Source organism: Phyllobates terribilis, unplaced genomic scaffold (assembly GCF_046119375.1).
Source record: "Phyllobates terribilis strain yellow unplaced genomic scaffold, ASM4611937v1 Scaffold_1__5_contigs__length_1240528914, whole genome shotgun sequence".
Classification (NCBI taxonomy): Eukaryota; Metazoa; Chordata; class Amphibia; order Anura; family Dendrobatidae; genus Phyllobates; species Phyllobates terribilis.
The window spans coordinates 1,147,165,731-1,147,178,128 of record NW_027362761.1 but is presented as its reverse complement, the minus strand read 5'-3'; the positions used below and the strand labels follow the sequence as shown (position 1 = coordinate 1,147,178,128).

The 12,398-nt window shown below is 39.0% G+C and overlaps 1 protein-coding gene across 6 annotated transcripts in view; it reads right to left on the bottom strand.

Annotated features, from left to right (window-relative positions):
• PPP2R2C (protein phosphatase 2 regulatory subunit Bgamma) overlaps nt 1-12,398 on the bottom strand; it is a 255,847-nt gene that overhangs the window by 139,553 nt on the left and 103,896 nt on the right. For 3 of the 6 annotated variants that reach the window (XM_073648119.1, XM_073648163.1, XM_073648173.1), the window contains exon 2: nt 11,514-11,645. The exons of the other annotated variants lie outside the window; for them this stretch is intronic. Coding sequence is in view for 2 of the 3 variants with exons in the window: in XM_073648163.1 (XP_073504264.1) it covers nt 11,514-11,523 (10 nt within the window). In the remaining variant the exon portion in view is untranslated. The remainder of the gene's footprint in view (nt 1-11,513; nt 11,646-12,398) is intronic. 6 annotated transcript variants of the gene reach the window in all.

Sequence of the window (12,398 nt, the reverse complement as noted above, 5' to 3'; positions counted from 1 at the left end):
AATTACAGCTAATCTCACACAAAAAAGACCTGGTATAGTGAAGCTTATATAAAAAAGTTATAGAGGTTACAACTATGAATGAATGAACAAAAACAAATCATCTAGTGTAGTGAACAAGTCCCGTCTCCAAAATATCATTGTGTGTATACTGCATATGAATTATCTGTATTCACATAAATGCTTATGTGTATGTTTATACTGAAACCCAAATTCCCAAAAAGTTGGGATGCTGTATAATATGTAAAGAAAACAAGAATGCAATGATTTGGAAATCTCTTAGAGCTATATTTTGTTCACAACAGAATATAGAACACAGATCGGAAGGTGAACATTAGACATTTTTCCATTTCATTTGAAAAAATTATCTCATTTAGAAATTGATGGCAGCAACACATTTCATAAAAGTGTGGATGGGGTTAACAAAAGGCAGGAAAAGTAAGTGGTGCTAAGGAAAAACAGCCGGAGGGTCAATTTTCAACTACTGTAAGTCACATGATTGTGTATGAAAAGAGCATGTTAGAGAGGCAGAGTCTCTCAGAAGCAAAGATGGTCAGAGGTCCCCAATCTGTGAACAATTGCATCTAAAAAGTGTGGAATAATTTCATAAAAATTATCCTATCCATAGAAATAAGTCAAATGTAATAGCAAGGATAAATAATATGTTTCATAAACATCCCATATTTTGTTTATGGACAGAGAATAAATCATTTACACATCCAGTAATTTAGTCTTACATTATTCTCCTGTTCCACAGTAAAAGTCTACGTCGCTGTAACTGGTGGCATTGTCCTAATTGCACCAAATGGCATCATAAGCTGGGGCATCAGCAGCTATTTGTGCTTCTTATGTGCCCAAATAAAATAAAAAACATCCGTGTAATATAATGTAATAAATGTTCCTTTATTCTGCACAGTATTATGATGCAGTATTTTCCCACAGTATTTGAGTGCTGCAGTTTGTGCTCCAGAGCTGTTATTCAGTTATATATGAATGTAAATACAAACACCTCCTATTCCGGACCACCATACATATTCTGACAGTCCACTAGGAGAGTTTCTAACTCTGCTATCTTTCTCTGAGCTCCTGATTTATGACCACATCAAAGTTGAATGTAGGGAAACAAAGCTTGTAAAAGCCAAATGGTGTAAAATTCATCAAATAAAACCAAAATGCAAATATTATTTTTGGCCCAAAATACATGTATTTAAGTAGATTTTTCCCCCCAGAGATGAACTACCTCTGTAAGGTAAGGTGACCACATGACAGCCAACATTAACCCAGGAAATACAAACTCTCACTAAATGCACTTTAATGGGTGGTCTCGTTTTGAAGAAAAAACATCTACAATATAATAAATGTCATACAATATAATAAAACTTGCAGTCTGATAATAAAATATATTCCTACTCAGCGTTTAGGACTCGGTAAAGACAGATCCCTCTCCATGGGAAATCATCCAAATCAGCAATAAACCTTTGTTATTTATAAAGTTGTTTACAGGAAGCTTCCACTATGAATAAATGATCAAATAATCCTCTATCGATTAGGGGGCGGATATCAATCATTTGGATGAAATAAAAATGTAACCTTGCAGATCATCGTTGCATTATCTTCTCAAGGCTTTTAGCTCGCTGCGGCATGTATTCTAAAGATAAACCACATCATATCGGCGAGCTGATTGGAAAATGCTAAACGGTACATTAGGGATATTTTATATTGTGTTCTAACGCTGCTTGCCAAAAACCCATCTCCAGCTACTGTGTCCATACACAGACTCTTTTCTCCGCCAGTGAATAGTTCTCCTATAGATGTGTTCTTTAGTAAGTTTATGAAAAAATGGTTTCCTACCAATTTCACTATAATAATAAAGAACTAAAATAGTGATATTAAAGGGGTTGTCTGACAAGTGGATGCCTATTTTTCCCCGTTGTAAAATAATATCATTTATACTCACCTCCGGTGCCTTCCAGTGGTGTCGATACTGGCTCTCCCGGGGATCACATAACAATGTTATGTTACGTGATCCCTGGGGTCAATCAGCGCTGGCTTCCCTCTCCCCACCTTTGGATGTATCGGCTCTCGCTTCTTCCGGACACATGTGATTTGTCGGTAGGCGGGCAAAGCCAGTGCCGACAATGCTGGAATGGTGCCGGCACCAGAGATGAGTATAAGTGTTATTATTTTACAAGGGATTCTGAAGGGGTTGTCCTTTCTGATGGGTGGAGGTACGACTGCTGGGACACCTACCAATCCAGAAATGCCTCAACAGAATGAAGTGGTGACGGTACTTGTGCACCACCAGATAATTTATTGTCTATGGGACTACTGGAGTACAACGCTTGGTTTTCCCCGGCAGTCCTATAGACATTTAATTGAGTGGTGGTGTTCATGTGCAACCACAGTTTCATTCTGATGAGACATTTTAGAGACCCATTCTCGGGATCGGTAGGAGGCCATCCTGTGGGTAGGTGAGAACTTTCAATGTTGGGAATAACCCGTTAAATGAAATAATCATGGCTTCTCTTTTCTGCATGCTGAATCTGGTATTATATCACTGTTATAGTGACTAGCAACACTACACTCTTGCTTTTGATTTGGCAGCCATAACTATTCAAAGTGGTCGTCCACTGCTAAAAATCATTTTTTTTGCAATTAGATTTCATTAAAACTTTTGCACAGTTTGCCTTCTATAGACTCTGTGCTGCACTGTGTTTTGCTGCCTGCAGAATAAGTCAACTGAGAATCCATCAGTGAGCTCGTTTTAACAGGAGAGTTTGAAACGCTTTTACCTGTCTTTTTCTGAATGTTTCTCAGATGCATTATGACCAATGACAAAATCATGTTTAAATGGGGAAGTAAACAACGAGCTTGTAAAAATTGGGGCAAAAGTTTTAATTTGATTTTTTTCACCCCAGAGAGATGCAGTTAAGTAAAAAAAAAAAAATGGTCCCAAAGGTAGACAACCCTTGAATTAGATTTGCCAGACAAACTACATTAACCATCAAGGTAATAAATTGTTTTCCCTGTAGGAATTCATATCTACTCATTATGCAATTATTATAATGTCAGCTGTATACAAATATAATACTCATGTACAATACACTGCAATATTATGGTATTGCAGTGAATTATGCAAGCAGCAATCGCAGGTTCAAGTCCCCTATGGGGACTATAAATAAGTAAAAGTTCATATCAGCCCATTTTTTAAGAATGTAAAGAAAAAAATATATATTTTTTGTATCCCTGTGTCTGTAACTGTCCCAAAGAATAAAATATTAGATTTATCCCATATGGTAAATGCTAAAACAAAAAAGATCAAAAAGCAGAATCTCTGTTTTTTTGCTCAAAAAAATAAATAAATATCAAAAAGTTATATGGACCCCATATGATAAAAACATAGCAGACACGGTGGCTATAGATACAATTCTATTGACTGAAAAAGAAAAAAGTTAAACGTCTTGGAAGGTGAAAAGGTAAAAATCATAAGAGAAGAGGTGTCCAATGTGACTGTCGAAAAGGGCATGCATAAACTTAGAGCCGGCCCTGATTACCTCCTCCATAATAGTTGATGATATTTTGTTTTGCATCTTTCCTGTCTTGCTTTGTTTTTTTCAGTATTCTTTAAATCATTTAAAATAAAGATTGTATGATTTTTACAAGTATTGTTGTGTGGTTCTTTATGTAGGTGTATATGTCACGATTCATCCTATCAGTGTGTCTGGACGCAGTGAATGACAGATCCACCGTCCAATCTAGGGCAGGGGGGGGGCGTGCTGAGCTGTCAGTATGGTGATGGACAGCTTAACCGTCCAATCGGATGCTGGGGCATGCTGAGCTGTCAGTGTTTTGAGTGACAGTTTAGCTGTATAATCAGGATTAGAGTGTTCCGGGGCTTCATCGATGTGTCTCCTGTAATTACTTTGCTATTTAGCTGGCTCTCTGCCTTAGATTGCTGCCAATTGTAGCTTTGCTCATGAGGTGTGTGCTCTGTTCTCCTAGTCTTGTATTCTGATCTTTGCTGCTTGACCTTGGATTTGCCTTGACCATCTGTTTGCCTAACCCTTTTGTTGTGATCTGCTACTTTCTTGGAATTCTAACCTCGGACTGTTACCTGACTATGCCTTTGTCTCACCCTTCTGTCTATGACGTACTCTCCCGGCTTTTGACCTCAGACCACTTGACTACCCAACTTCACGGCTTGTTCATGAGTAGTGCCTAGCGTCACAGTATAGATGTGTCCTAGGTACAGAACCCAAGCTCGTAAGTGTTTTTGGGGATAGGTATACGCATTGATGTCAGTATTAAAAACTACATAGAGGTTTCTCTGTGATCGCTATCCATGGTGCTGAACATTACTTTACAAATTACCCATTCTAGAAACTCTCCACCAAATTTAATTTTACTGTAATGATCCATTTCAACTGCATTTTAAAGATTGATAACGAGGGATACATGAACAAAAGAAGCACTTAGGTATTCTAATTACAAGTGAGCTAAGTAGTGGTACTCAATGCCAATCAGCAGCTACAAAAGCAAAAAAAAAAAGAAGTTTATAGTGCATAAAAAGAGAAAGGAAAACCTGTGACCCTAATGTTATAAAGCCCACTCTCATCATAGATCCCTTATAAGTCAACATGTCGAATATGAGTTTTTTCGATTTTACGTTGTAGAACAAGTCTAGGAGCACAAGAGAGGGTTTAAAGGTAGGTGATTAGATTGTTAATCCCCTTAAAAAAAACACCCCACTTTGCCCTTCAGGAAAGATGATAATTTTTCTGTTTTGTCACCCCGCAAAAACTTTTTAATCACTTCATAGACATATTCATACGAGGGCTTGTTTTTTGCAGGACAAGTTGTATTTCTTTAATTTTTGATGTAAGTTCAAAGTACTGACAAACTTGTATTCATTTTTATGGGGGGAATGGAGTAAACCAACAAATTTGCAATTTCTGCGGATTCTGTATTATGGTGTTCACTGTGCGTCACAACTCTTGGCCAGTACGATTAGTGTGATGCCAAATGTATACGTTTTTTGTAAGTTTTACTACGTTTGCAGAATAAAACATTTTTTAAAAATGAAATAGCCTTTGTGTTGGCATATTTAGAGAGACATAAATGTTTTACTTTTCCATTAGCAGATATGTAGGAGGGATTTTTTGTGGGGGTTATTGATGTTTCATTACTATTGTTTTGAGGTACACACAACTTTTTGATTGTTTTTTATTCCATATTTTGGCACTGATTTTTCCTTGTTCAAATTGAGGATAAAATAACTTGCCAATTTAGTGTTCAGGACATTATGGACGCCAAGATACGAATTGTATGTACTGTTTTTTTGTAGGAGTTAAGCATAAAGATCGCAGTTATCTCCAATCACCAAGGGAGTTTCTTTTAAAATAAGAAACTCAAAATAATATTCCTTTTTAGCTTGGAAAACAAGAGACCTTAAGGCTTTGTGCACATGTTGCGTTTTTGCTGCGTTTTTTCAGTGCAGATGTGCCACAAAACCTAAAGGGTTTCCTGATGCCAGCAAAGAGAATGCGATTCCTGAAGTGTCATGCACACATTGCTTATTTTTTCCTTGAAGATTTGGAGAAGATTTAAATCTGCAACATGTCAATTCTTTCAGTGTTTTTTTTCTGCAGATGTCACCCATACTAATGAGTGGAAAAAATCTGCACCAAAGTAGCAAGTAAAAAACGCAGGAAAAAAAAAAAGCATATTTCTGCCGCTGCATTTTTCCTGCCAAGTGATGCAAAAATGGTGCAGAAATTTCTGCACCAAATACTTAACGTGTGCACATAGTAAAAGGGACCAGGGTTCATGTGAAAAAAAAGGCAATTAAGATACAATCAGTATAGGAAAGGGTTCTTTACAGTTAGAGTATTCAGACTACAGAATATCCTACCCCAAGTAAGTAGTAATGGAAGATAATTTGTCAACATTGAAACAGGACTTCATACTAATGTTATCTATTTATTTTTAGGAACAAACAAACAAAATTAACACCAAATGTTGACCTGTTACATAAGTGATACAGACATAAGCAGAGGGGCTCTGTTGATCATTACGTGTTCTGTCTGGAGTCCGTTAAGTGCTTGGTTTAGAAAGGAATAAAGAGTGCAGCGTGCAGAACTTTTTCTTCAGTTCTATACATAAAATAACGCAGACGTACCCCGTAATAATCAACAGGGTCCCTCTTCTTCCTATTGTATCAGTTATGCAATGGATCCATATTTTACATTATTCTGTTTGCATGTTACTCAAAGCTGAACTAACAAAAGTACTGGTAAATGAAAGTGTGAACATAGCCTAAGAAGGTGTGACATGCAGAAGTAGTGCTGTTGCTTCAAAAACATACAGCAACTATAAGAGTTAACACAGTCACAAGAGACAGGAAGTGTTGTGCTTCAGAAGCATCCAGCAACTAGAGGGGTTAACACAGTAACAGGAGACAGGGAGTGTTTCAGCAGAGCCCCAGGGGGATTGTGGGGAACTTGTTTATTAGTCTAGCTGGAGCCAACGAGAAAAGTGGTGTGTTATCTGGATCTGACAGAAGGCAACTGAACAGGATTCAGATCAGGAGAGAAACTAAACATAGGTCAAATAAACTCCCTGAACTAACAGTGCAGAGTATTATCAGGCAGGAACATAAGGACTGGAAGGAATTGTGTCACAGGGATCATCTCCCTTATTAAACCCTCCCCCCTCCATCTCCATGCAGGATAAAGAATGCTGTGTACTATTGCGTCCTTGTGAAGGAAAAGCCTGTGGTTGTGTATGCATAGAAGTGTGCTGCTAACAGATCTAATCTATGCTGAATTATGCTACTGAAGAGACCATAATACTGTGCCTTGTGAAGAAACTACAATATTGTTACTGGAGTCGGTTGCTCAAGAAACTCAGACTGTACTGTAAAGAAGATTGTTGCTGTAATATCCCATAATTGCACTGGCCGTGCTTCAGATTAAATTCCGCTGTTAACTGTTGAAAAAGACTCTTGTCAAATGTGTCTGGTCAGCAACTGAATCTATCGTGTGCCTGAGAGAAGCTGCAGCCTATGGTCGCCCTGAGTAACGGTTCCCCCAGGATTCCAAAGAATTCATGACACCCGTCTCGCCCTATCTGAACCTAGTGGCGAGCGTGTAAAAACGGCCATACACATTAAATGGACATCAGTAACTCTGGTGTTTTTGCCTGGAGCAGCCAAACATCTAATATGCATGAAGCCTCAGGTTATCCACACATGGTAGATGTTGGAGGGTAAAAGGATTGATCAGTTAAGTCACACCTGCCCGATCCTTCTGTTTTCGGAGATATAAGCCACCGCCAAAGGAGTCTGGAAGCAGCATGCTCTTCCTACGGAGAGCACATGCACACTTGAATAAAGTCCCCCATAAACAAACGATGACCAAATGACAGCCATCTCTTCCGACTCCCAAACACACAGAAGCAATGGGTGCCACGTGTTCATGTGTTCTCTATGGAGCCGCCCAATGCCAGGCTCCTCCGGTGGTGGCTTATCCCAGGGGGAACAAAAGGATCGGAAGTCCGAAATCCGACATAACAGATCCTTTTTATCCCTGACATCATCTGTTGGGGGAGAGTCGGGAAGCCCCCTTACACATTAGATGAAAGTCGGTGAAACCCGCTAATTTTGTTGGATCGGCCAACCATCCGATATTTATGGGGACCTCCAGACTTTCCTACGACAGATGATGTAGGGGAAGAGAAGGATCGAGAAGTTAGAGATTCATTGCCTAATCTTTTCATTTACAGAAGAGATAAGAGAGGTCTGACAGCAGCTTTCTTCTCTCTCCCCATTGAAAGCGCATGAATGCTCGATCTAAGTATGGGGGATTCAGAAGACATAGCTGACTGCTGAATGAATGATCGTCTGACAGCTATCTCATGTGTGTGGCCAGCTTAAAGGGAATCTGTTGGGAGGTTTTTGCTATTTAATCTCAGAGCATCATAATGCAGGGGCAGAGAACCTGATTTCAGCGATATGCCAATTGTTCAGCAGTTTGTTGTAATTTCAATAGAATCAGTGTTTTATCGGCAGGAGATTATCACTGCAGGACTAGGTGTCCAGTGCCAGGCAGTCCAGCTAATCTATGTAACCCCGCCCCCACCACTGATTGGGAGCTTGCTGACAATGTACAGCCTACACAGAAAGCAGCCAATCAGTGGTGTGGGCGGGTTTATATAGAGCTTAACATTCTGACCAGAGATACATCTACAACAGAGAAAACAGGGATTTTATCAAAATTGCAGCAAGCAGCCCAGTAAGTGACACATCGCTGGAATCAGGGTCTCTGCCCCTACATCATGCTGCTCTCAGATTACAAAGCAAAAGCCTTCTGACAGACTCCCTTTAAGTTATTGATCTGTCTTTCCATTTACAACAATAGATCACCACTGTGGTATTGGTTACACCAATGGAGTAGGGTTGAAGGACATGAAGATCTGTCACCAACAGTTATTGAGCCATTTATGGCTGTATTCCAAGGAGCTCATACACAATGCTGTGCAAAAGTTTTAGGCAGGTGTGCAATAAATGCTGCATTGTACGAATGCTTTCAAAAATAGAAGTGTTATTAGTTTGTTATCAATTAACAAAATGCAAAGAGAGTGAACAAAAGAGAAATCTAAATCAGATCAACATTCGGTGCGATCGCACTTTACCTTCAAAACAGCATCAATTCTTCTAGGTGCTTGTACTTGCACAAAGTTTTTGAAGGAACTAGTCAGGGAGACTGATTACAACAAATATTGATGTGATTTTTATTTCTGTTTTGTTCATTCTCTATGCATTTTGCTAATTGATAAAAATAAACTATTACTAAAAAAACAATTTTGCTTTGCAGCATTTTTTTCACACCTGCCTAAAACTTTTGCACATTGCTGTATGTATTACTATATCTTCACAACCTGTTATATACTGTAACTCAGTCTGTGTAATATGTAACTAATCTTCATTTTATGAAAAGTTACCGCATTTACCGCCTTTAAGTAATAGGCAAGTTAAATACTTTGCACGTTCAATGAATGAAACGGGTTGTCCGGGACTTTAAAGAGGTTGTCCACTACTTTTACATTGATGGCTATCCTTAGGATAGGTCATCAATGTCTGATCCGCCGGGGCCCGACACCCGGCTCCCCCGCCAATCAGCTGATATCGGTGTCAGTGGTGGCCACCGGCCGGAAGTACTTACTTGCAGAACTGGCCATCTACTTGTAGTGACTGTCGCAGTGTACTCCAAATCTGCCTCATACTGATTAGTATAGGAGGGGGTGTGCAGTACTATGCCCCGGCCACTATAAGTAGACAGCCAGCTCCACAAGTAAGTACTGACACCCCCACCACCGACACCAGCTGATTGGTGGGGGTGTCGGACCCCAGCCGATCAGACATTGATGACCTATCCTAAGGACATACCATCAATGTTAAAGTCCCGGACAATCCCTTTAACAATAGATATTTTGCACCCAAACTATCAATCCATTTAGACCAAGACTAATGCTCAGCCCACACTTCAGATACCTGCTGGTTTAAAGGGAAACCATCATGTAGAAAATGGTCTCTGATCTGCAGGTGGGATGTTATAGAGCTGGAGGAGCTGATCAGATTGATATAAATTTTTATGGGAAAAGTTTCAGTAAAACTTTTTATTCATTGAAATTCCTGGCCTTTTTTATGCCTACGAGTCCAGTGGGCGGTCCTACTCAGTGATTGACAGTCTTTCCTATATGTGTGAGCATGCAGAGATAGTTGTTAATCACAGAGTAAGACCATCCACCGGACACATTCATACAAACACCTGGGATTTAAATGAATAAAATACTGAGTTATGCTGAGTCTTTTCCAACAAACCTTCATATCATTCTGCTCAGCTTCTATTTCTTTATACCATGTTTTTCACAGATCTGCATGTAAAATGTGATAAGTTTCCTTTAACCCCTTGTAACAAAGTCACTGGCAGTGTGTCGGAAGGGAGATATATTTCACTGAGGCTGGTAGCCTCAGTGATGTGAAACATGGAAGTTTCTCCTGCACATTAGGTGCAGAGAGGGTTAACACTTAGGTTTACAAGGGACGAAGTGAATGACGAAGTGCAGAGTGGGACATCATCCACCAGCCTTTGTACTCAGGTGTGTTCAGTATCTAGGGAAACCTGCTCCCGAGAGAAGTTAGCACATGCTGTGCTGAACCGTGTGTGCCTAATCCTGAGTGGCCAGACCTTGGCCGATGTACAGACTGTGCTGCAATTTTGTACTTTGTTTTGCCACTTTAGCCTAACATGCTGTGTTTTTTCTTTATGGACTCCAGAGTACTTTATGACCCTGAATAAACTAACCCGAAATTTAAAGAGACAGTGTCCTGTGCCTACCTCAGCATACAGCCGAGCTTGTCGCTTTACCACACCCTTTACACCCCGGCCAGTTTGTTTTTTTCCTCCCTTTCTTCCAAGAGCCATAACTTTTTTATTTTTCCGTCCCCATAGCCATATTGCATTTGTTTGTTTGCGAGACGAGTTGTAATTTTGAACGACACCATTCATTTTACCATATAGTGCACTGGAAAGCAGGAATAGAATTCCAAGTGCATTGAAATTGCAAAAAAGTGGAATTCCACAATTGTTTTGGAGTATTTTATTGACCATGTTTACTATATGGTAAAACTGATCTGGCAGTATGATTCTCCATGTCAGTATGAGTACGCAGATACAAAACATGTATAGTTGTTGTTTTTTTATTTAAGTGGTGAAAAATTTTTGGGGAAATTTGTAAAAAAAAATTTTTGCTTGTGTCACCATTTTCTGAGACCTGTAACATTTTCAGTTTTCGGGATATATTACTTTGTGCCTTTTTTGCGCCCTAAGCTAACGTTTTTACTGCCACCATTTTGGGGTAGATTCAATGCTTTGATCGCCTCTTATTGCATTTTATTGAAATGTTGCAGCATCCCCAAAAACGTAATTCTGGCATTTTGACACTTTTTCCAGATCGGATTAATTAGTTCATATTTTGATAGATTATGAACACCACAGCGATACCAAATATGTGCTTTTTTTTTTTTTAATAGTTTTATTTTTTAATAGGGCAAAAAGGGGGGGGGGTTTGAACGTTAGTATTTTTTTTCATATTTTTAAAAACATTTTTATTTTACTTTTTACTGTACTTGTTAGTCCCCTTAGGGGACTTGAACTAAAATCTTAAGGTGTTGTCCAAACCAGACAAATGCTATGTAAAATCTGTAATAGAAGAACAAGATAAATAATAAGTGCAAGGAGAAAGATGAAATGGACAAGATGTGAGAAAATTAGTCAACTAGACTATTCATCCCAAGAAATATTAATGTGACTGGGTGTAGAAGCAAATAAAGTCGACTGAAGCTAGAAGACAGTGATGTTGGTTTTACGGTTTTACAGTTGACATTATATCAAGATGAAGGAACATACACATATAGTATGGACTATCTCCCCTATGAGGTGGACGATGGGACTCACCACAGCTCATATTTCAGCCCTTGTGAAGCGCAATGGGAAGCTGGGGGTTGGTCTCTCAGGGATGTCCACAATGTAGGACGAGCATACTTTTTCCGCAGCCTGGGAGTCTCTTAGGCGGCTCTCTTTTCTCTCCTAAATTATAAAGATGGAAAGTTTCTTACCATCTTCTTTTCTTAGACGGGAGATATGACATGCAACTAGGAAGTTATCAATGATATCAATCATCATGTCATCTCTATCAGAAACTGAATCCTCCAAAACCTGTGAAGGGTTTAAGATTATGTTTGACTCATATTTTATTTTTACTCCATAAACTGTATAACTTGCATTCATGCAATCTGCACCTCAGAAAACATGTCCAGAATCCGCCCTTTTCTCACTGTGGAAACGGACAAAACTCTTTGCACTGATTCATTCTTAGCTTGATGCTTTTAACTCATTAAGGGTCTTCCCTAGTGACGTACATAGGAATCACAGGACCCCATAGTCCCCCCCCCCAAAAAAAAAGAAATATAAAAAATAAATTAATAAATATAAATATATACAGTGGGGGAAACAAGTATTAGATCCCTTGCTGTTTTTGTAAGTTTGCTCACTGAGACAGTCTATAATTTTAAGGGTAGGTTAATTTTAACATTGAGAGATAGAATATCCCCAAAAAATTCAAGAAAATCACATTGTATAAATTAGATACATTTTTTTGCATTTTGCAGTGAGGAATAAGTATTTGATCATTATGAGTTCTGGCTCCTACAGACCAGTTAGACGCTCCTAATCAACTAGTTACCTGCATTAAAGACAGCTGTCTTACATAGTCACCTGTATAAAAGACTCCTATCCACAGACTCAATTAATCAGTCAGACTCTAACCTCTACAACATGGGC